The sequence below is a fragment of the Notechis scutatus genome, chromosome 3 (genome assembly GCF_049901735.1).
Source record: "Notechis scutatus isolate UNSWTSFEM ecotype Mainland chromosome 3, rNotScu1.2, whole genome shotgun sequence".
Taxonomy (NCBI): Eukaryota; Metazoa; Chordata; class Lepidosauria; order Squamata; family Elapidae; genus Notechis; species Notechis scutatus.
In genome coordinates, this window is record NC_142011.1 from 117,050,032 (window position 1) to 117,075,986 (window position 25,955).

The 25,955-nt window shown below is 37.7% G+C and overlaps 1 protein-coding gene across 1 annotated transcript in view; it reads right to left on the reverse strand.

Moving 5' to 3' along the window:
• Positions 1 to 253: 253 nt before the first annotated feature.
• The window catches only part of PSD2 (pleckstrin and Sec7 domain containing 2), a 95,972-nt gene continuing 70,270 nt past the window's right edge, over positions 254 to 25,955 (reverse strand). The window contains exons 8-15 of the mRNA XM_026672486.2: positions 24,664 to 24,753; positions 22,887 to 22,930; positions 16,219 to 16,409; positions 14,270 to 14,340; positions 4,976 to 5,133; positions 2,691 to 2,835; positions 2,095 to 2,238; positions 254 to 1,754 (exon numbers count right to left, since the gene is read on the reverse strand). Coding sequence (XP_026528271.2) covers positions 1,527 to 1,754; positions 2,095 to 2,238; positions 2,691 to 2,835; positions 4,976 to 5,133; positions 14,270 to 14,340; positions 16,219 to 16,409; positions 22,887 to 22,930; positions 24,664 to 24,753 — 1,071 coding nt within the window. The 3' untranslated portion in view covers positions 254 to 1,526. The remainder of the gene's footprint in view (positions 1,755 to 2,094; positions 2,239 to 2,690; positions 2,836 to 4,975; positions 5,134 to 14,269; positions 14,341 to 16,218; positions 16,410 to 22,886; positions 22,931 to 24,663; positions 24,754 to 25,955) is intronic.

Here is a 25,955-nt window from a genome sequence, read left to right on the forward strand (position 1 = left end):
TTACACAAAATGGAATAATTTAATTACAAATGGGAATCTCAGTCAACTGAGCCAAAAAGAGAAATGTCATTGTATTCTGTATCAGCAGTAATCATCACCAGAAGTTATTACTCCCTTATTGCCAGCCTGCCTCTATTTGGTTACTACATCTAAAATTGGGTGAATATTACCACTCCCTCTTTCAGTAAATCTCCCCAAAGGATCATTAAATAAGGATAAATATTTTACTGAATAGTTAAAAATCATGAAAACACCAAATAGAGCTTTAAATGAATTTTCTTTATTAACAGTTTTAGTATTTATTTGTACATAATTCTTAGTGCATTCTCTCAAATAAAATTATCAAACTATACAAAAATGATGGTTAAAAATTTGGTGACAAAAAGGGTAGCATCCTTGGTGGTAAGAAATATGGAAACTCAATAATTTATAAATTCTCCAAAGCTGTGAGAATCCAAAGAAATCTCTTTATTATCTTTATTTTAAAAAGCTGCAAAAATATAAACTGTAAATTACTGTAATTAGCAGCTACAAGATCCTTTAAAACTGGAACTTGATTGACTGTGGAAAATGTATAGAAAAAAAGATGATGATGAATCAATCCATAAATAAAGTGCTGGAGGTCTTAAAAACCACTTTCATCACAGCAAGAAAGGAACAGAAGCACCTCCCATTATGCAAGTATATTTATGCTTACAGCAAAATGGAATTCGTACAACTATCTGTGACTGCAACTCAGTTTTCTACGGTCATCACACACAGAGGTTATCTTGCAGATGCTTGGATGGCCAGGAAGAAGAAGCAGAAGGAACAGGAACAAGAACTGTGAATTGGCTATTTACAGATGCTGAGAGCATAGCAACAGCAACTTTTACTGCAGCAAATTCAGATGGATTTTTGTTAGAAATAGAAAGGAACAAAAAAGTTAAACTATTACCTTTTCAAAACATTACTTAGTCTTGCTAAGAGTTCCCTGTATATTAAAGGAATTTTATTCCTGCTATTGTTTTGGCCTATGTTAGATTGCAAGTTTATATATCTGAAACCAACTACACCTGTTTGGCAGTAGGAAGGTATAGTAATATAGTTTTTACAATTCATGTGGAAATGTGATTCAACAGATACCCTGTCCAGTCCAGAACCTCTTATCAGCAATGAATAAAAATCTTCCCACTGTGTTCCCACTGTTTTCTTTGTAAGACTATTGCAAGGGCTGTGAAACTACCATTTCACTCATAGTTTTTTTTAAAAAACAGAAATTAATTCAGTTGGGTTCCCATGTTATCATAGTTTCACACATGTTGTTCATTGGAAAATGCAGATACTCACAAAGCCCTTCTATGGGAACTTTGCCCTTTTATTGCATATTCAGGAAAACCAATACGGGCGGCCTAATTCCAAAAACATAAGCACCAGAATAGAATTAGTGTAAACTAAAACAACTTTGAATTCTTTCTATTGAAGTAACTCTATATCTGAGAAATTATTGTGCTCACGGATTGCAGATAAGGAGAACCAGCTCTCTCTTATTGACTCCCTGCGTGTGAAATATTTGGCTCTAGAGTGTCTTTTTCTGCCTTACTACTTTCAACAGACAACTGCCCTTGGGTTATAGAAGGACTGGAACAAGTTTTCCTCAAAGAAATATCCTGGGTCTCCATTGTGAAGAGGTTGGCTTCAATTCTTTCCACGTCATCTGTCCCAGCTTTTATCTTTGCACATAAGAGGTTGATATATGTCTCGTATCGGTTTTTCTGTGGAGGGCAGTAAAACAGAATGAAACATATTTATCTGGCCCAAAATTATTTAGGAGATGTGCAATAAAAAACAATAAGGCTGCACGGATTGTGCAAATCACAGGTATATTTATGTCTTTTACAGTTGAGAATTATTCCTGATTCCTCTAGAGAAAATATAGTGAATCCTGAAAGGACATAACTTCCTTTCTTAGCTAGGAAATACCTTTTGCTTGATCATAGGATGGAAGTAGATTATTTTGTCAGATGCTTTTGTGCACGTCCCAAAATTCATCAAGTTCATTACTTCTACTGACAGCTATCATTTGCCAACTACAGTAGGTGATAGAAGACTCACCTCAAATATTAAGTAATGTTCCTTCAAACGATATTCTTCAGCCTCTTTTGACTTCAGACATTTCACTACAGGATGTAGTTTATGTTCAGTTAATTCATCTGTAATTTGCCTCATTTTATTCTCATGGGACTGTAGCTGTTCTTCCTGATACGAGAAAAAAATGTTAACTCATCCCTTCTGTAGAATAAACCATTTTATTTTAACAAATGTGTGTCTCTGATTGATTTAAAAAATGATATTTCAAAATGTATTCTTCTTGCTGTTTCAAATTATATAATATGCATAGCATAGCATAGCATAGTTATTTTAGGCAGGTTATAAGTATTTTAAATAAAAAGGTGGCATAAGTCACATAAGATACGGAAAAGAAACTCCTCTTAGGTCTGGCAATATTTCAGCTAACTGCCTCCTGCCTTCATCACAAAACAGACCAGCCAAGGCACGTTAAGAGGGAGCAGAAATTACTTGCCTTCTTTCATCTGAGTTTGGAGCCTTCTATAATTTGTGTTTCAAATCCTGCTCTTGCAAAGAAAATGCATGTTTCATTCAGTGCTTGCCTGAATTCCAGGCCGCCCTATGACACATTTCAGTTTTACCTGACAGAGTTTAGTTAATGAAGATGGCAAAAGAGGCCGGCAGAACTTCTTCATGGAGCAAATAGCAGCTGGAAATGCTGGGGCAGAAAAAATGGCAGCTACCAAGTTGATTCTCAGGATCCATGACAGCATTTCTCCTTTACTTCTATGGAAAGCAGGCAGCATTGAAAGTCAAATGGTCAGAAACATAAGACACCCAGAGAGAAAGACATTTACTGTGCCATTAGTATGAAATAGTGGTGGGATTATTATTATTTTTTACTACTGGTTCTGTGGGTGTGGCTTGGTGGGCATGGCAGGGGAAGGAAGGATACTGTAAAATCTCCAGTCAGAGGTGGTATTTGCCGGTTCTCCAAACTACTCAAAATTTCCACTACCGGTTCTCCAGAACTGGTCAGAACCTGCTGAATACCACCTCTGGTATGAAAAGGAGAACTGATGATTGGTACTAAACTGACTTATCATATCGCTGCCTTTCTCTTTCACATCACTAATTAATCCTTTTACTTTGCATTCTTCTTAAAAGATAGTTTCCTCAAGTTGAGTCCCAAAGGCTGATTACATGTAGGTTTCTTGGCAATGGAGCAGTAATGGATTGCCACGGCCACCTTCTGCAATGTTGTTTTCCAATTTGCTTATCAAGATTACAACCCTGGTCTACTTTGATAGTCTCCTAATGAAGTTTTCAGGTTGACCATATGCTGGCATCTGCTTACAGATTATACGAGATTAGGCCATGCTCCTTTTTGTGCCACTTCAGGTTTTTCTTTCTGATATGTACAGGAATCAATTTTTGCAATGTTGAAAATATTAGCTCCTTTTGATGAGGCTTCATTAAAGTTAACCTCTTAGATGATTCCCCACACAGTTCACAGAATAACATCAACACAAATGAACTTAATCGACAATTGCAATACAAGGAAATACAGGAAAGGAGCAACAAAGGGGACCTGGGTAGGGTAGATTACAGAGGATGCCATTGAAACAATAAGAAAAAATGATTTTCATTGAATCAGAATAAGCAAACATATATAAACATATCAAGAAAGAGCTCATCATTTTCAGGATGCAAACAACAGGGTTTACTATTTCAGCCACAGGCTTAGACTTGCATATTTTTTTTTAACCTATGTCAGTGGTTCTCAACTTGTGGTCCACAAAACCCTGGGCGGGGGTGTGATGTCATCCCAGGGGTCTGCAAAGACTTGAAGAAATGTTATGATTTAAATCTTGAATTAAGTCTTGGGGGGTCCATGTCCACAAAAGGGGGTCTGTGGTGAAGAAAAGGTTGAAAACCACTGACCTAGATTATTACCACTTCTTCATTACAAGGGAGAAGCTACAATTGCTTTATGTTTTATAGATATAATTATATATTTGTCTGGTCAATTTATGAAACCTGACAATTATGTTGAGATTTATATTCTTTTTTGTTTTAATGTTGAAGAGGATAGATTATGTCTACAATCCAGGAAATTTATAGATTAGACCTACCTCTTCATTATATGTATAATTTATAGATTAGATCTGCCTCTTCTTTGATTATATATATATTTATTTTACACAGTATTTATAGAGTAGCCCTGAATTGCTTCTATGGTACTATTGCCTTCAGATAATGGCGTCTAATGCTAATTACATAGTAATTGTAGGAGACGACCAAGCTAAGCCCAAGGGAGGGATCAACGTGACATATGTCATCAGTCCTTGCACACCACAAGAGATCTAAATCCAACCCAGCTTGAATGCCTTTCTTATCTCCCGCTCATTTCCCCTGACTGCTAGTTGGTCAGATTCTTGCAGAGAACTTAAGCTTGCAATCAATCTTTATACTCATTGAACTGCCTGAATTTCCTGATTTCCCCAGAGCTTGATAGTAATATCATATTTTTCATTTATTGAACAGTAAGATCTGATGATAATGTCAATTTAAAAAGAACCTTAATGTAATTGTGAGACTTTGCTATATTAAAAGAGAACTTATAACTGAGGAGACACAATCCACAGATCTCAGCTCCCATTTTTGAGGTCTCAGATGTCTCCAAGATCATATCACTCAAATTTACAAACAAAATTAACGGTTGTGATGATTGTTCAGTTAGCCTAAGAATGAAACAGATGAGTTAAGCTTTCTGGAGGCTGAATATGCCCTATTTTCCCTTTAAGTTCCCCAGTTTTTATGGTGATGTCATCAGATCCCCAGAGCCTTTGGAAGGTGTAAAAACATCTCAAATAAGTCACCCCAAGTTCTAATAATCCTGCCTAATCTTTCCTGTGATACTTACGGAGCTTGAAAGAGAAACACTCTCCAGTCTGCTGTCTTCAGTTTCAGCACATTGGATTTTTTGCTATAATCCGAGGCTTTTGTGGCTAAGGCATGATGAATGCGAATAGCATTCTTTAGATCCACTTCAGAAAGATCTTTATCAGGTTTATATTCGTCCTGTGACAAAACAACAACAACAGCTCATCCATAACCATTTGGAAATGACCCTTTATATCTGCTGGCAGATATTTCTCCAGATTTTCCTTTAAAAAACCTGAGACTCCAATCCAATGAAGACCATAAAAAGAAATAGGAAAGAGCAGAATCAGATGATACTTACAAGAGGAATGCATAAAGACTGAACAAATGTCTTGGACCCAATAAAGAAAGGAATTCAGCTTTGAATACTCTTCCAGCAATTACTGAATCTTTTTTTTTTTTTTGGATTTATTTAAAATTATAAGTATAAAGCATGCTAGTTCTTTTATAAATTTTGTGTATGCAGCCCTGGGACTGTTGCTGACAAGTGCTACATGCTGCACAATTAAAAAAAACCAAGCAAATAAAATAAATGCAGATTGCAAAGTATAATGTTGCATTTTTAATGCATGAGATATATGATGAGGAAGCAAGGATGCATTTTGTTATAAATAAGCCTTTCCTGGAGTAAAAGAGAGGGACCGATGTACTGATGAGTTCATCAATGTGGTGATTCATATGTCGCCAGTGAATGAACAGTGTAATATTTTTACTGTTCATGTTAACCAAGATCTAAAAGTAAAATGTCTACAGAAGACAAGCACTTTATTGTTCTCCAAAAGAAGTTTATTAATTCAATGTGGTAAAAATTGGGTACACAATTCTACACAATAACATATACTGGAATTGTATGATGATATTATACTATTTGATGCTCCCTTTTGCTATAAACTGAATAAGGCCTATATACAGACATCCTTGCTGTTAGACTAATTTTCCAATCTGGAGTTTGCCCCAAATTTCAGAGACCCAGGAAGCCCTGTCCCATAACTGATGTTTCACGGAGTTGTTTATCTCTTGTGGTGATTGCAGGCTCCATGATTTTTTCCTGCCCTAAAAGTCTGGGTAGATATTTAACGAGATTCCCTTATAATCTTAAGGCATTGCGTTCCTACTAATGTCTTCACATTCAATAGTTGTTTCATATGATTAGTGCATGTATGTGAGTACCATTTCATCATATCCATTCTTCTTGATATTTCTGTTCCTCATTGACAATCTTTATGTAGATACTGTCAGGCATTTCTTGGCTGTTGGATATATGCCACATATCTCTCCATGATATGACTGGTGACATGTAGATAATTTTTATCTGTATATTAAGAGTACGATGAACAATTAGCTACCATTCATACTTTCTAAAACCTTAAGTAAGAATCACTGAATCCTTCAAATATACATGATCACAAACAGTTCCATTATGTAGTGTGTTTTAATCAGGTGTAAGGCAATATAGTATACTAACATGCATATGAGAAATATAAACCTGGTTTATACTTGTTTCTTCTTAAAGATCCAGCAGAATATTCCATTGTTACTCATTAATTTATCTATGGTAAGTTAATTTCAAGGTTAATTTCAAGGATGATTCTGATCAAAACTCTGAGGTACATTTTCTACCATCTTTGGACAGTATTTGTACCGAAACATTATAGTACTAACCCAATGTGCAGGTTCCTTGTTTTTACTTCTACATTATTTCCTAGCATTTTTTTCTGCTTTCCACTTCTGCTTGGAAATGACTGGTATCAAGTATTTGGAAAATGTCATGTCCTGTCAGTGGGAATATTTTACATTTTTTAAAACATTTTATTTGATTTGTCAATCGCTTACAAGATACAGGTATAAGAATATAGTTTTGAATACATGAGATAGATACTTATAAGAAAAATAAAAAAAACAATAGGACAGGGACGGTAGGCACGATTACTGTGCTTATGCACAGGCCTCTTAGGAAGGGGGTGAGGTCAATAGTAGACAGTCTAAAGGTTAAAGTTTTTGGGGTTTGGGGAAGAAACCACAGAGTTAGTAGAGTATTCCAAACATTGACCACTCTGTTGCTGAAGTCTATTTTCTGCAGTCAAGTTTGGTTCGGTTAACTTTGAGTTTGTATCTATTGTGTGCTCTTGTGTTGTTACGATTGAAGCTGAAGTATTCATTTTCAGGTAGGACATTGCAATGTATGATTTTATATACTGTATTTAGATCGGACCAGAGGCAGCGTAGTTCTATTTTTCCTAGGTCTAGAGTTTCAAGTCTGGTGGCATAAGGTATTCTGCAATGAGTAGAGGAGCAGAGAACTCTTCTTGTGAAATATTTCTGGACTTTTTCAATTGTGTTAATATTAGATACATCATATGGGTTTCAGACTGATGAGCTGTATTCAAGTATAGGTCTAGCAAATGTTTTGTATGCTCTAGTGAGTAGTGTGATATTACCAGAGAAGAAGCTACGTAGGATTAGATTAACAACTCTTAATGCCTTTTTGGCTATGTAGTTACAGTGGGCTCTAGCACTTAGATCATTTGAGATGAGTACTCCAAGGTCCTTGATAAAGTTTGGATCATCAACAAGGTCTTGACTATGTAGCTTGTATTTTATTTTCTGATATTTTTTTTGCCAATATGTAAGACAGAGCATTTATTTGTTGAGAGTTGAAGTTACCATTTGTTTGACCATTCTGATACATAGTCAAGGTCTTTTTGGAGGGTAGTAGTATTGTCTGTGGTGTTGAATAGCTTTACATTATCAGCGAAGAGAACGCAATTGCTCTAAATATGATCACAGAAGTCATTTATGTAGAGTATGAAGAGAGTTGGTCCTAAAACACTGCCTTGGGGGACACGACTGTTGACAGGTACAGAATTTGACAGGATGCTCCCAATTTTGACCATTTGTTGTCTGTTTGACAGGAATGCTTCTATCCAGTTATGTAGGTGTCCAGGGATACCATAAGATTTTAGTTTTAGGAGTAGTTTGTCGTGTACCACTGAATCAAAGGCTTTACAGAAGTCTATGTAGATTGCTTTGCCCTGATCGAGTTGTGTAGTCCATATGTTTTTGCAGTGTAAGAGTTGCAGATTACAGGATAGTTTTTTTTCTGAAACCAAATTGTTTATTAGAGAGTAGGTTGTCTGTCTCTAAGTGGAGGATAATGGATTGGTTAATAATAGATTCCATGATTTTACAGGTGACGCAGCATAAGGAGATTGGTCTGTAATTTTCAACTAGGCTGGGGTCTCCCTTTTTGAAGATGGGGATGACCATGGCTTGTGACCATAGGTTAGGCAAGGAGCTGGTCCTGAAAGATTTTTCAAAGATTATGCTTAGAGGTACGGCTATGGCAGTGGATAGCTTTTTTAAGAAGCAGGCACATATTCCGTCCGGTCCAATAGATAGAGATGGTTTTAGATTGCATAGTGCTTTTTCAACATTGTCTTCTGTAAAATCGATATGTATTAGATCATTGTAGTTGTCTGTGGTTCGACCAGGAAATACTGGGCATGATCCATTGCTGTTTACAAATACTGAGCCAAAGAATGTGTTAAAGAGGTTTGCTTTGATGGTGTCGTCATTGCAGTCTTTGCCATTAGGTCCTTTCAGGGGTGGGATGGACCTTGAGTCTTTCAGTTTGTTGGAATAGCGACTATCTCTTTGCTCCATGTTTCCTGTCACTTGCTGTAGAAAAATCAGTTTCTGAACTTTAATCATGAGTTATATGTATAGAGGTAAACAGACAATAGATAGAAAAATTATATGGTAACAAAAATTAAACGTGGGGTAGCAACATTTGCTATAATGTAAATAAACAGAAATTAATTACTTTAAATTTTCTTATTCAAGCTAAATAAATGTAGGCACCTACTGCTAGTTGAGGACAGAAAGCTGTCAAATTACATATTCTGATTATATAATGAAAAACGTTCCTGGGAAAAGTATGATTTGTTCCTGTACTGTCTAGCTTCAAATAATTGCTTTAAAATGGTTATTTCCTTGTAATTTGCAGGGTGTCCATGAATAATTGCCTTCAAATACACTGGTTAATAGCTTTTGTCTTAATTTTTTCTAATCTATATTTTGCACTTTTTATTACATTTTATTGCAGATGATTTTGTGCAAATTGTTTTACTGCTCATCTGTGTACGACATCAGTACACAAATCAGGCTCCAAAGGAAAGTGATACGTTATGGAAATAAATAAAATAAAATAAAATAAAATGATAAAATAAAATAAAATGATTCATACATGATTTAAATGAGAGGAAAGAAGGGGAGCTCATAGGATATGCAGATAGCACCAAACTGAGGGGAATAGCCCACACTTTAGAAGATAGGCTTGATATCTGGAAAGATCTTGACAGATTTGAACAGTGGGCCCTATCCAACAAATACAATTTAGTGGCAGGAAAAGAACGTAGGCAAGAAAACCACACACACAGATATAGAATAGGTGGTATCTGGCTCAACAGCAGTAACTGGGAGAAGGATCTAGGAGTCCTGGTGGACAACCACTTAAGTATAAGCCAGCAGTTTCAGGTGCAGTTTCTTAAAATGCCAATGGAGTACTAGGCTGCATCAACAGAGGGATAGAATCAAGATCACATGAAATCTTAGAACCACTTTATACTGCACTGGTAAGACCACATTTGGAATCGTGAGTCCAGTTTTGGTTATCATAATACAAAAATATGTTGAGACTCTAGAAAGAGTACAGAGAAGAGCAACAAAGATGAAAAGGGGTCTAAACTGTATGATGAAGGGTTAAGGGGACTAGGCACGTCTAATCTAATGAAGGGGTGGCAAGATAGCTGCTCACCAGTACTTGAAGGGCTGTGATAAAAAAAGAGGGGGTTGTCTTTATTTTCTAAGGCATCTGAGGGCAGGACAAAAAGCAAGGAGTGGAAGCTTGTTAAAGAGAGATCCAACCCAGAACTAGGGATTTCCTGAAAGTGGGAACAATTAATCAATGGAACTGCTTGTCTCTCCAAATTGTGGGTGCTCCAATCACTGGAGGTCTTCAAGAAAAGTCTGGACAGTTATTTATCCGGGATACAATAAGGTCTCCTGTTTTGGGCAGGGGATTGGACTAGAAGACCTCCAAGGTCCTTTCATCCCTATAATTCTGTGGTCCTATGAAAATAATAGGGTTCCTTCCATAGCAAAATGTAAAATCACCGAACCAGTAGTTACACCGGTCGGACCCCAACCCTGTTTTAAAGGGTTTGTTTGGCGTTCTCACTTGAGAATTTAAAGCAACTGTAAGAAGAATCTTACTTTGTGTTTCTACTTCCCTGTTATCTCTTTGCTTTCTTCCTTTTACTCATCTCAGTCAATTTAATTATTATTTTTACAAAGCTTTATCCTGAGAAAAGAGGTGGAAGGGAAGGAGTGGCAAGACATCAGAAAGTCTTTTCATGTTTATGACAGGTGGAGAAAGCATCACAAGCATTTGTTCATTCTCAAATCACTCTTCAGTGAACAAAATGCCCCCCCCCACCACACACACACAATCCACGTTCATCCTTTTATATCCTGATTCAGACATTTAATTCACCAGGACTATTTATCAGATTTTGTAGTGCTTTTGCCTACAGAAAAGGTTGAGTTAGGCCTATCACTTGATCTTCCACTGTTAACTGTATACATTGAAATGGAACTTTCTGAATGTCATTTTTTTTTACTATATGTCGATTCATTGACTTCATGAATCAAAATGCTGAGCTTATTTTCCAGATGTACTCATGCCATGCAAAAGCAGCAATCCAAAGTATTTTACCTTGCTTCCACAGATGATTTGTCAGTTTTCATTGATTTTGAAGAAGAAAATGATGTCAGAATCAAGCTGAGTAACAGTTGTTGAGCAAAAAAGCTGCTCTGGATTAGAGAGCACACCCATCAATGATACAAGCAATATATATTCTACACACATATATTTTAAAATATTTTATTATTTTATTGTTTAAGTAAATTATATTTCACATTTGCTTTGGCTTGTATACAGCATCCAAAAGAGGAGACAAGCTTCTATGGCAGGAAGATTGTTAGCATTGATTATATTTCCTACACTAGAGAAAGCAGAAGGGTGTAAATGTCAACAGCCGCTATTAAATAGTGCTTAGGCCAACTTTCTGCAACTTGCCATCTGCCACATGCAGTGAACTGTAATTTTAGGTACGAAAGTGTCACTGAACTAAGTGGATTTTCTTTTGCAAAAATACTCAGATTTGAGACATGTATGCAATTTTAAAATAAGTAGATAAATAAAAATGTACTCTGCTTTCACAGTGAGAAGGAGTTTATATCATTTGAAGAACATACTTGGATAAATCTTTAAAATATCAACAACAAATTTATTTCCATGGAGAAAGTACTCAAGAGACAGAACATTATCAGTCTGGTAACTCCTCCTCATGGAACAGAAAGAAGATGTGTTTAAGGATCAGGCAGCTCATTTGGATACTGTTGAAATAGAAATAATAGGAAATACTTGTAAGCTTGGGTTTTAGATTTTGGCAATGGTTTGCTCTCTGAGCTTGCTATTTAGCTCCCAAATGTTTCCTTACCAAGCTAGGTAACATCATCAGCGGGACTTCAGTAGAAGTGTCTTGTTCTATTCCTCTTTAGCTTACGTATATCTTGTGTGTTCATGCGGTAAGTTGGTCATATGACTGGCTATCGGTTTAGTGATATATTTAATTTCTGAGGAGTTGGTTGATTTGCTGTTGACTGGCTGTTTGATTGGTCTGGTTCTTATGTGTTCATATGCTGCATCTAAATCAATATGCTTGTTAATTGCCCCTTTTGTAGAGTACTAAGCTTCAATAAATTCACATGTGTGGCAGGTGTTAGCATGGCCAATGATTTTCGTTCCTTCCCAATCAAACTAGTGTTGTTCATTATCAATGTGGTTCGAAATCAGGGATTTTTGGTCATGCAGTTTGACTATTAGTTGATGTTCTTGTTTTCAATTGTCTTCCTATTTATCCAACACAGAACTGGTTACAATAGTTGCAATTGATTTTGCATACCATGTTGCTGTTGTCTTCCTTCTGTATTTTGCCTTTGACCCTCGATAGCACTTGTCTGAATGTAAACAGGTTTGTGAGCTATCATTATTCCTAGGGATTGCAGTATTCTGGCAATCATTTCAGATGTTATTTTGATGTATGACAGGACTTCTTTCCACATTGAGGTTGGCTATATATTTTGTCTGGGTTTGGATGACAAACATTGTATTATTGAAGTTTTTTTGACAGACAATGCAGAGGAAAATATCAAAAAGGCATTTCTCTTCTGCTTTTCTTAGTGACTTGGTGGTGAGTACGTTTTGGCTCTTTTGAAAAGGGTCTGGATGCAGCTCCTCTTGTGCGCAGTGGGGTGGTTGCTTGTGACATTTAAAATTTGGTTAGTTTGTGTGGATTTTCCATATACACAGATTGTTAATTTGCCATTATCTTATCTCCTTATATCAATATCTAGGAAGGGGAGTTATTCTTTTTCTTCCTTGCCTGTAATAAAACTGTTGAAATAGCCTACTCCTAAATCATTTAGAAATATAAGAATGAAAATCAGAACCTAAACTTGGGCCCAGGAACAAATAGACAATGAACTTGGATTCTGGGAAGTGCAACATGATCTGAACATTTATTTATTTAATTTATATCCCATCTTTATTATTTTATATGTAACTCACGGCAGCTAACATATCTAATACTCTTCCCTCCTCCTATTTTCCCCACAACAACACTTCCAGTTTATTTCTTCCTCCTATCACATTAATCTACAAGAGTGGGGATTCCACAATTCATGGGGATAATTCTGAAAACCCAGAAAGCTCCAAAATATCTTAGCCATCAGGATTCCATATACATATAAAGTTGATCACTCTTTCTTTGAGAAACCAATTTGAACTTCACCTTTGCCAGAATCTCCAGCTATAAGCTAAGGGCTTCAGTTCAGATGGCTTATTGTCGTGAAATCAGATTTCCCTACATAGAATAGGGGTTGGTGAACCAGTCCGAAGCTGATCGAAAATAAAAAAGAGGCATCTCAAAGAAATTCTTTATTTATTCTCAAACTAGTTGTTTAGTCTTTCTCGAGAAACAATGTTCCATGCAAATCCAGCTGTATACCATCTTCTGGTCAGCATTTTCCTGACTCTCAATACTTCCATTTTATCTGGATTAAATTTCAGCTTGTATGCTTTTATCTACCCAACCTTTTCAATATTTTTACTAGTATCATGCAATCAGAAGATGAACAAGACAGGCAGAATTTATTATTATTTGCGTAACAGTCCTATTTGCAGAATGGCTTCAGGCTCATTTGGATGTGGGGGATCAAGAATAATGAAGCATCCCAAGGCTAATTACCAAAGGGTAAATCTGTCAGCATCACTTTCCAAACAGAACAGGAGCTACAAGAACTTAGGAGCTACTAGTGACTTTGGTTGTAAATGGCAAAATAGAAGCTAGATGATACTATTCAATGCTCTAGGACCTAAATAATGATTTTTCCCTCTGTCTCCCCCTGAATTCTCAGGAATTCAAACAAGATAGGATTGTTTTAGTTAACTTCTGTGTGCAAAAAAAGTCATCCCCCTTTAATTAGCTCTTTACACAAAACACACAGACTCCTATGACAAAACAGTTCTGTGACATATAGTTAGGAGGAAAATGGGCAGAAATTATTGCCCCTCTACTAAAGATGGGATATAGCATCAATGGCATTTTGAATATATGGAAAAAGAATAATCTGTACTGTTCATGAAAGTCAGATAAGTAATAGAGTCAGAGTTGGCCTTATGTTTAGGTAGTGGGGACCAAATATTAGAGGCATCAGTTAATAGGGGGAACTATTGGCAGCTCCCCAGAAATTGCTCCTAAGCCCCATAGCCATGCCAATCTTTTTGGAATATCATTATTAGCCTGTAACCTCAATTGTGATGGACAAATCCATCCCACTGGTATTGTTCCATCAATAGCCAAGCCATTTAGCTTCTGAAATTGGAACATGAACATATGTCTATGCGTACCCTTCTTTTCCTTTGGTTTATAAAGCAAAATGTTTAGCTGATTCCAAACAAAACATTCTGCTGCCTATAAAGCAAACTTGTCAGTTTCCAGAGCCATGGTTTAAGACTAGATTTTGTAGGCTTCTGCCTACATTACATTTCTTCTAATATCGATCAATTGGGCATTTTAGGTTTTAGTAGAAATCCTTGCCTTGAGAAAATATCATTCTGTGGTAAAATGAATTTATCAACCATCCTTACCTTTTGTAAATACAGTATGGTCCCTTTAAGCACAGCATAAAATTTCTTCCATCCCCTTCGTCCTCTTGGGGCTAAAAAAGATAAATATTTCCCATGACTTCATGATTATCATGTGAAATCACAAGAAAAATCCACAGAAAGGTCCTTTCAAGATGCAATCCATAAAAAAACAAGATAAGAGAGACTAATAAACAGAACCAACTATCAATACTATATGAAAACATTTGTTTTCAATTTAATAAATATGATAATGTACAGGTAGTCCTCGGCTCAATTCGTTTAGTGACCATTCCAAGTTACAACAGCCCTGAAAAAAGTTACTTATGACCATTTTTCATACATAAGACAGTTGTCGTATCCCCATGGTCACATGATCAAAATTCAGATGCTTGGCAAGTGGTTCACATTTATGACATTGCAGTGTCATGGGGTCATGAGATCACCTTTTATGACCTTCCCACAAGCAAAGTCAATGGGGAAGCCTGATTCACTTAACAACTGTGGCAAGAAAATTCATAAAATGAGGCAAACTCACTTAACGAATGTTTCACTTAGCAACATAAATTTTTGGGTCAATTGTGGTCGTAACTCGAGGACTACATCTATTTTTAAAATAAATAGGACAAAATATGAAAGGAACACTTTCAAATTATCAAGCAAGAAATGGAATGAGGGGTCACTCTTGGACCACGCCAAAAACAAAAACCTGAGAAACAGTGGTACAGAGTCCATGCTGTAAGATGTTGTTTCCTTTAATCATAGCATGTTATATAGGATGGGTTAGCCATTCACCATGGCTTTCCACTGCACAATGAGCTAATTTGAAAGAAAACACATTAATAAGAAATAAGAGTCCAGTCATTGGGTTGCCTTTCGAAGCAACCTTTGGATTACAACTTGGGCATATGAAACAGTTTCTAAACCAATCATAATCAAAGATTATTGATTCTGTGGTGCTACATTGACAATGGAAGTTATAAGCTATCAACAAACAAGAATGGTAACTATTTCATTGGTTTTGTGAGAAAGAAAAATATAGGCTATTGATCTATCAGATTCAATAAGGCCTTCGGATGATAGCAGGCCCCAGAATAAAGAGACATGAACCAAAGTTTTAGATAGGATGATTTCAAAATGTACCAGAACTGTTTGTAATCCTGCTGAGTCATTGCTAATTGTGAAATATGAGTCTGCAAAGTCTGTAGATGTATAAATATATTTGGACATGGAAGGACGAAACCACGAGAAATAAGGAACTGAAAGTAGCAGGTGGATAAAGTTTTGAGATTCTTTCAGTAAGAAAGAACAAGGAAGTAAGTTGCGAAATGCATGCAGAAAAGTATAAAAAGAATGTCTTGGGATAAGTTTGGAGCCACTGGCCACAGCTATTCCTTGCTGGACTCAGCTATGTCACTGGACCTCATTGCAATGGGTTATTGATATAAGTTGTGTTATGATGGCTGTTCGTGTTCCAAATTGCTCATGAAATAAACCTCTGAATCTCAAAGTAAGAATTATTGTTTGTGTTACTGTCCTTTTGTTTCTTTATTGGAATTTTCCTATGACAGTTTTGATTGGCTTAGATTTTAGTTAGAATCTTGTGTAAACCTAGTCACTGTAGCTCATTAAAACATGATTAAAAGATGGATTTAATGTTAATTTGATATATGAAACTAGGATTTTAAAATCCTTTGGGTCTGAACTTAACTGAAAGGAAAGGTAATTGAACCTGAAAGTTGCCAGAGTAATATAAAATGAGGAGATGGAGATGATGCATTCATATGTGCAAAGCTGTGAAATAATTAATAACATGCACAAAATTAATTAATGGTAAAGATTATTTATTCCATCTTTATTTGCCCTGACAGTTATAAATGCATCATAGATTCAAATTGTTATTTCATCATACCAATCTTGTCCTGATCCTGTCCTCCCTGGTTAAGACTTACTTCTCTTCCCATCCATGTCAGCATGGGTTTTCCGAGTGAGAATGCCATGCTTGTAGGTAACAGCGTTCTGGGCCTGGGGAGCATCCAGGAAAGGGTTACTGCCATCAACTATCCTTGTGATTTTCTTTGCACTGGCACCAAATTTATCATCCACCAATTCCGATAATGACTTCCTGAGTTCATCTTCATCACTTTCAGGCAAGAAAAAAAAAAGAATAAAAAAATTAAACTGAAGCATAGAATTTTGGGGGGTGGGTGGGGGGAATGCTACGCAGTATTTAGAAAAACAAAAAAGTCATCAGTAAGTTATTGTGGCTGTTGCTCTAACGTTACTGATATAGAAATATTCTTTTCATTTTGTTTTTTTTTCCTTTTTATTAGTTTATAACATAAAATACAAACATACAAAAGCAAATAATAGGAAAAGTAGCGGAGGGAAAAGGGAAGAGAAAAGTGTAGAGAAGAAGGGAAAAAGAAAGAAAAGGCACTGACTTCCCACTCCCTTTGATGCAGTAGAATAAGAAGTAACATCGAACCTCAACTTTTTACTTTTACATAATAGCATGAACTAGCCATTTCTATAACAACAAATCTATCTAATCAGTAAAACCCAAGTTTCATTTTTTTCTACCTCAAGCCCACTTGTTTCCAAGTAGAAACAAAAGTACTTATGTTTTTTTTTCTTTTATCAAAGCAGTCAGTTTAGCCATCTCTGCTCATTCTGTCAGCTTTTGCAGCCACATCCATCCACTGTAGGAATTAAAGCAATCTTTCATTTTTGTGCATAAAGTAATCTTGTTGCCATCAACATATATAACATCAATGTTCCAATTTTTCCCCAAGTCATTTAGTATAGAAATATTCCAGACTACAAGCATCAAAGAGTGGCCCATATGGAAATAAAAGGAATGGAGGTCATTGTCTCAATTTGTCTGCATACTGGCTAAATTCTGAAGCTCTAAAACAGAGGAACTATAGCTAGACAACAAAATATGTTTTCTTTTACACAAGGGGGATGAGTGTCATCTTTGGGGATAGCTTCTGCCATGCCTAGCAGTAATTTTTCAAGGTGAAACCTCATATGTCCTGTGCAAATGGATGAAGATGGGGAAAGTTCTTAAGATCCAGTCGAATCTTTAACCAGATGGGAACATGTCAGGTTATTTTTATGGCTTTCCAAATGAAGCAAGATCCCCTCCAAACTGACCTGATTTGAATATGGATCATCCTGAATCATCACTCACTTTTACAACCTTTCGGCCACTGTTGTTAAAGCAAATCACTGCAATTGTTGAGTGAATCATGTGATTCTTAAGCAAATCCAGTTTCCCTTATTAGCTTTGTTTTTCAGAAGCCAGCTGGGAAAGTTGCACATAGCGATCACATGTTCCTGGGACACTGCAACTATCGTTAATGCGTGCTGGTTGCCAAGTGCCCGAATTCTGATCACATGACCATGGGAATGCTGCAAAGGTCATATACGCAAGGTCCGGTTGCAAATAACCTTTTTCAATGCTACTATAACATTGAATGGCTACTAAGGGAAGTTATAAATCAAGGACTACCTCCACAGTACAGTACTCCAAGAAATGTGAGGAGAGGACTAACAGAACCGCCAGGGCTCCAAGTCCGTGTGTGGCTCTAGAGCAGGGGTGTCAAGCTCATGTCATCAAGTTGGTGTCACGTGACATATTGGGACTTTTTTCCACTTTGCTAATCTGGGCGTGGGTGTGGCCACCACGTGATGCATCTGGCCTGTGGGCCGGGAGTTTGACAGCCCTGCTCTAGAGGAGGAGCAGTGCAGGGAGGAGGAACCGGTGCATATGAAAGATACAGAGAGTATTTTACTAAGCCACAGTACTTCACCCATGCGAGGGGTTAAATAGAAAGGAAGAGGTGGCAGAATAGTCAGTATCCAGTGCTCCCATCCATTTTCCTCACTCAGTATAGCAGGCAGAATTCTTGGGAAACGTAATAAGTAGATGGAACAAATGGTCCAGCAAAGGGCATAGATGTTGGCCATCTCGTATGATCCTACACTTAAAGGCAGGGAGAGAAGGTGGTGGGACAAAAAGGCAGATGCTGATTTTGTGGAAGACAGAGGGCTTCCTTATCATCAGTTCCTCCAAATGATGCACATCTAATCCTTTGAAAATTAGTATGTGAAACATGACTGTGGAGCTGATGACTTCAGGACAAAAGAGTAATCCAGGTGTCCACTACCAAGCTGATGCTTACGTTTCTGTGAAATTTTACTAGAAGATTGGTAGAAAATCACTCCTATGACCTTTTGGAGTGTGTCTCAAGTTAGAGACAGTTTTTTTTGATATCATCTGACCACTGTCCCCAGCATAAGCATAGTTTGTGTAGCAGGCAACATTGTAAAACTCGATCACAGTTTTTCTTAAAAATTAAGCATTTAGTCATCAATTTCTCTGCCTCCTTATAGTGACCACCAGTCAAAAGTGAGCCCTGAGCCTTATTCATGGCACCTCACCTTTTCTTTCCTTCGGCTTCCCTTTCTTATTTGCTTTATTCTACCATGTCCATCGCTTGCCCATGCCCACACGGTAGCAGCTGCCTTCCTGTCTGCTTGTGCCCTGCCAATCATTTTTGGTGGCTGCCGAATTGTCCCTGTGTCCAGTGCTTGCTTATGCTCAATCTGTCTTCACCACCTGCTTGCCTGCTGGCTGCCTCTCTGCAGTGCCAGAGTGCCAGACTGCCTCTTCTTCATTCCTTGTCCATTGAGAAGACTGAAGTAACAGTGTGGTCTGACAGCACAAATTTTTTAGCTTCACTTGGCAAAAAACGCTATTCAGCAACTAGGCTTTGGTCTCCTCAGTAGAGCAGAAGAGAACAAGAAAAATACCCTGGAAGGTGTCTGCTGGAATTGTCTCCATTTCTCTGGAGAATTGGAGTGGAACGAATTCTGTGAGGAATGACTGATCTTCAAAATCTCTGCTTCTTTCTATAATTTATTTGGGGCTTCTGAGCAATAGTCACCAATTAAGCAATATCATAGAACTGATGAAGGCATGTATTGGGTGGATCTCATTCCACTGCACTCACAAAGAATTAGAGAGCTCTGAGGATGCCGCAGAAACCTCAGCAAGTGGTTACTACAGTCAAAAGAAATAAAGAAAAATGAGTCTGTGATTGCTGCAATGCATGTTGCTAAACACAATAAGCTTGCCAGCTTGGGGGCGTTGGGGTATCTATAGGTAACATATCAGATCTATCTTTTCCAACAATTTGCCTGATCCATTTCTTTCAAGAGGTTTGTAGGTCTATACTCTCATGCAACATAAATAACTTCTCTTGGAGAAGTTTTTTTTACTCTCTTGGAGTGAGTCTTTTTATGTAGATTTCCTCTGAAGAATTAGTGGAAAACGGGCTTGGCTGCTTAGAAAAGGAGAAAAAAAAGAGTTCTGGTCTAGTTCTGAAACATTACATCTGGCCTTGAAACCTGATTGGATTGTCACTGCATATTGTATCTCAGGAGACATTTAACTTTCAATTTGTCAGTACTGAATCATATCAACCCTCTTCCTGCAATATTCAACAAAGGGCAAAGCATCTTCAAAGCACCCTCAAATATTCTGAAACCTTTCAGAGTGGGAAGAGGCCATATTGCTTGAAAAGCATGAGGAGTCTCAAATCATTAAATTCTGCTATGATGCTTGAGGTGTATCTTCTTTCTAGTGAATTTTAATTATAAATATTCACTTCTTAAATTGCAAAAAATAGAGCTTTCCAATAAAATAAGTATTTCCCCCCATTAGTCCAGAAACTCAAGAAGATATAAGAATTCCCACCAAAAGGAAACTGTCCCTTAAAGAAACCTGCCCTATTCCTGGACTGGGAGGCCGGGGTGGGATTCTACCGGTTTGGGCCAGTTCGGGTGATGATCCGAAACCAGGGGCCCCCAAACTTGGCTGAGGAATTCTGGGAGTTGAAGTCCACAAGTCTTAAAGTTGCCCAAGTTTGGAGACCTCTGTCCTAAACACTTGAGCTGCTGCACATAAAAAACAGAGGAGCTTTGAACAACTATCACAGCCACATTTTGGATCCTGGAAAGGTGCCAGCATAACACTTAGAAGGGACCTTGGGGTGAACCCTATACCATTTCAGAGAAATGGCTGTCCAGTCTTTTCTTTAAAACCTCCAATGTTGGAGCACCCAGAATTTCTGGAGACAAGCAGTCCACTGGTTAATTGTTCTCACGGTCAGGAAGTTTCTTCTTAGTTTTAGGTTGCTTCTCTCTTTGTTCAGTTTCCACCCATTGTTTCTTGTTTTGCCTTCTGCTTCTTTGGAAAATAATTGCCCCCCAATCTTTCTGGCAGCCCCTTGAAAGCCTGTTGCCTATTAGCCTCTTGGGCAAAGCATGTTAGCCATTTCCTCCTTTCAGTGGTCCATGACAGTACATCTATAGTATGTAGACAATAAAGTAAAAAAAAAGGTGGACAACAGTTTTACAGAACTATAGATATGTTGAGGCTGAGTGTGACAAGGAATGGCTGGGAGGGGAGGTGCTAGGTGAGGCACCCCTTGATGTGAGTGACATTGAGTTGGTCATGCCCAGCCAGTCACATGACCACCAAGCAATGCCCAGCCAGTCATGTGACCATCAAACCATGCCCAGCCAGCAAGCCACACCAACCAGTCACATGACCACCAAACCACACCCACAAATTAAACTATGCCCACAGAACCAGTTGTTAAGAAATTTGAATCCCATCCCTGCTGGGAGGCCCTTCCCATCATCACCCATGCCCTTGTAACCTCTTGTTTAGCAAGGCACTCTATATGGAGCGGCACCTAAAACTTCAACTGGTGCAGAATGGTGCAAATATATGGCATATATAGCATTATTGCTGCTTGAACTGCATTGGTTAGTGGTGTGTTTCCAGGTGCTGGTTGTCACATGCACTTCTGGTTGTCACAATTCAAGATGTTGGTTGTGACATGTACAGTCCTGTATGGTTTTGGGCCAAGGTACTTGAGGTATCATCTTTTTCCAAGAACCTCCATCCATTCAATTTGATCTAGGAGACTGGGCATGCTGCAGATTCCATCAGCCAGAGTGTTGACTGGCGGAGACTAGAAGATGGGCTTTTTCTTCAGTAGCCCTTGCTCTGTCAAATACCGTGGAGTTTAGAATGGCCCTAACTCTGTTGATCTTTTGTAAGGCCTTAAAAGCTTGACTGTGTGCCAAAGTCCTTATTCCATCCCAGCCAAATGGTTGGCCCATCTTTTCTTGAACTACACCAGTTATCAAGCTTCCACAATTCTAGGGGGATAGCTGTCCTATTGACTAATTGTTCAGAAAATGTCTCCTTAATTCCAGGTTGGATCCCTGCTTGTTAAGCTTCCACTCATTGCTTCTAGTCCTGCCTTCAGGTGATTTAGAGAATAAGTCTACCCTCTGTTCTCTGTCTCTGTCCATCTCATACTGGAAGACAGCTATCATTGTGCCCCTAATCCTTCTCTTTTTAAGCTAGATGTATCTAGTTCCCTTAATCGTTCATCATATGGTTTAGCCTTCAGACCCCTTATCATTTTTGCTGCTCTTCTCTGCACACTTTCTAGAGTCTTGGTGTCTTTTTTGCATTGTGGCAACCAGAACTGGACACAGTATTTATGGTGTGGCCTTACTAGTGCAGTATAGAACTGTACTATCACTTCTTGTGTTCTTGATTTGTGCCATAAAAAGAGATAAAACCAGGGGTAGGATTCAAATTTTGTAACAATTGGTTCTGTGGGTGTAGCTAGGTGGGCTTGGCCATGTGACAGGGTGAGCGTGGCTTCTTCTTCCTTTTTTTGCAGCACACCCCCCACCCCTGTTGTTGTTGTTGTTGTTGTTGTTTTTGCCTCCTGGGCCTCAGAGAAGCCCCCTGGGGAACGTTTTGGCTCCCAGAAAGCTTCCCTGGGGCCCAAGAAGGTAAAAACAGAGCCTGGGGAAGGGGCTTCCAGTACCCCCCCCATGCTCCATTTTTGGGCCTCCTGGGCCTCAGGGAAGCCTCCTGGGGGGGGCGTTCTTGCTTCCAGAAGGCTTCCCTGCGTCCCAGAAAAGCAAAAAACAGAACACGGGGGGGTGCCGCATGCACGATAAGGACTGATTGGGCAGGGAGGGGAAGGGCGGGGCCAGCCGAGGGTACGATTTGCCAGTTCTCTAAACTGCGCAGAATCATAACAACTGGTTCTATAGAACCGGTCTGAACCGGTAGAATCCTACCCCTGGTTAGAAGGCTGACTACAAATAGAAAACAATACCAACCAGTAAATGAAATGATGCCTACAGTAGGTAATACAGCTGCAGTCATTTTATTGAAGGTAATATGACATCTAAAGTATTTAAAAAAGCAACTGGACTACTCCATTTAGATTTTTCTATTGTATTCTTTGAATTTTTGGAATTATAGATTTTAACAAGCTAGTTTAAATAATGATTTGCTATATCTCCCTGTTTTATAATACTAAAGAAAACTGCTCTCAAAACAGTGTATATTTATTATTCAGAACAATGATTTTTACAAACTCCTAAAATTGTTCATCATTCATGTCAAGATGTGCATACTGTTTCTGTTTTGAACAAAATCTATAAGTCTTTGTAGGGGTTACAGTCACCAGACAATAATCTATTACATATATTTAAAACAATTACTTACATTGCCCATTCTAGTTTTTCATTTTTTATGGAGTTATACAGGGTCTGAAATAAGAACATAATATTATCAGAATATTTCTGAATATCTATTAAATTATGGGAAAATATTTTTACAGTTATCCTAATGTAGGGTATTACAGATAAAAATTGCACTTGCTCAGCAATCTGTGTACAAACCTAGACATATACATTTTGCTTCAGCACTGAAGGCACGGGACAGTATCTTTCACTTCCCAGGGACAATAAGCCAGATCAGTTTAGTTTAGAATAAGGTGTGCAGTAGACATTTGTTCTTGAACACCCTCAAGCTGCCTCCTTTGTTTAATGGCCAGCCCTATATGGAAAAATAGGTTTGAAGAGCTTATTTATTTATTATGTAACCATTATTCAGAGTATATGAGCAATTAAAAATCAAGACAATTTACTTTTTTCATCAAGTATGCCTTTAGATGCTTTGGTTTTCCGCTAGCATTTTTAGAACTATCTTAGTGTTTTATCTTCATAGCTCTGGTTTTAAGAAGATTGTAACTGAAATAAAATTCTTCAATAATAAAGGTCTAATTTAAGTGAGCTTTTTTGTAAAGAACCAATTCTATCAGCTGCTTGATATAAATCTATATTAATCATGTTAACAGTGTCACAGACTACATGACCATTTTGCATTCCTTCTTCAGTTTTACTTCTTGTAAAACCTGTTGGTTTTTTTTACTGTGAAAAGGATAAAGAAATAAACATCTGTTTGGGAAAACCTATATAGCAATAGCACTTAGACTTATACTGTATATCATTTCACAGTGCTTTACAGCCCTCTCTAAATGGTTTACAGAGTCAGCACGTTGCCCCCAAGAATCTGGGTCCTCATTTTACTGATCTTGGAAGGCTGAGTCAACCTTGAGCCTGTGGGAATCGAACTGCCGAACTGCTGGCAGCCGGCAGTCAGCAGAATTAGTACTACAGTACTACAAAGCACTGTGCCACCACAGCTCTTATACCCCTCCATTACGCTCTAAAGCCCTCTCTAAACAGTTTGCAGAGTCAGCGTATTGCCCCCAACAATCTGGATTCTCATTTTAGTGACCTTAGAAAGATGGGAGGCTGAATCAACCCTGAGCTGGTAAGGCTTGAACTCCTCACTATGGGCCGTTACATGACAAAATGGTTAGAAATTAGCATGTAATTGGAGGACATAGATACTTGGCAATTGCATCATATTCTGATACTTTATGTTATCTCTAGGCTCTATTTTGCTTTCCAAGTTTATACTACTTCATAAGGTAATAGAAGATGCATCCCTTTGAATACTCCTAAGCGAGGTTGTCCTACTTACACAAAACAAGTGCTTTAAATAAAAACTTTGTAGCACTCTTAAATCATTTTCATGGTGGCTTTCAAGAGACAGAAGGCTTTAACATGAAAGAAGTCTGAATTCATTACTTTCTATATTTGTAAGCTGAAATAGCATAACACTTTTTCTGATGATTTGCATTTGAGTTTCATCAATCTGAAGACCTCTTAGATGTCTTGATCTATAATTTCCATAATCTCCAAGCATCATGTCCATTAATTATGTAAACTGAATAATATGGATTATAGTCCAAGACATTTGTAGAACAGGGTGACAAAGGCTGACGTAGACAATATCTTAAGAATGAAAATGAGAATGTTCAGGTGCAGCATGTAAGCAGTGGTAGCTTATCATCCACTACTGTATGTGTAGTGTGAATAGGGCACCTGGGCTTTTATCAACCATAATGACTCATTTCTGGGCATAACATTACCTTTAACAGATCCTTTGCAAAATCTTTCCCATCATTTAGTCCATCCAGATTTGCTGTAAACTGTTGGCAGGACATCTTTTTCCCAATATTCTATAATGCAGAAGAGCAGATCACTGGACACCTTTTTTCAAAAAACCATAATGTTTTAAATACTATATGAAATATGTGAATATTAAGACAAATGAGGCAGATGTTTCCTATATAGCAATATTTCTCTAGAGATCAGGTCCAAAGTGCAGCAGAATGAAATAGAAAGAAAAACAATAGATTCATTTAATAAGCAGCCATCTTTTAAATGAATCAGGTTTGCATGTGAACATGAAGTGAATTAAAAAATTCTTGTCTAGATTCCATACCTGAACACATTCCAGAGAAATGAGAAAGAGGATTCCTTACTTCAATCTCACTGGTGTCTTTCCTTAAAATCAGTTTGAAAAGCCCTTTTCATCTAGTACTGCATCATGGGACACCAAAGTGTTTAACTGATAAACTATCAAAAACAAAAGCTTACCTGGAGGTAGGGGAGAGGCAATGGCCTAAGCCATTTCAAACAGTTGTAATCCCTGTTCATATATTGCTAATATGTTCCTATAACATATCTAGTATATTCCTTATGCTAGATATGTTAAATATTTTACATTAGGGCATAAAAAAACATTCAGATCAGGGAATAACTTCAAACATACTTCCCACATTAATTTAACAAATAGAAAATCACCCGATACAGCCTTCTAATGGTTTTGATGATTAAAATGTTCCTGTGTATGCACAGACGCTGCATTATTCATTGATGCAGAAATCTGAATTGTATTGATCTGACATAGAGATTCAGTTGAGATATATAAATTGCATTGTTTTTCTAAACAACTCAAACTGACTGATTTTCTGAATTTTCACACAATCATAATTCATAGATTAGCGCAGAGTATAGGTATACCACTGGCATGGCATCCCATATACATAATCAGAAGCTGAGAGTGTTTCTGGATGTGATACCAGAACCCTAATTTTAGGAGGCAGTTGTGGCTTGTTAAATCTGAGCAATTGCCAGAGGTGGCCTCCAGTAAATGTTGTGGAACGTGTTGAAATGGGTTGCTATGGGGGAAACTACAAGTAGTCCTCACTTAATGATGGTAACTAGGACCAGAATTCCTATCACTCAAATGAGGTTGTTGTAAAGAGCGACGACACATGATCCCCATCCCTTAACAATGGCAATCCCAGCAGTCCTGGCTACTATCAATAATCCAGGATTACAGGCTCGTAACCCTGGACTTCATGTAACTGGGGTT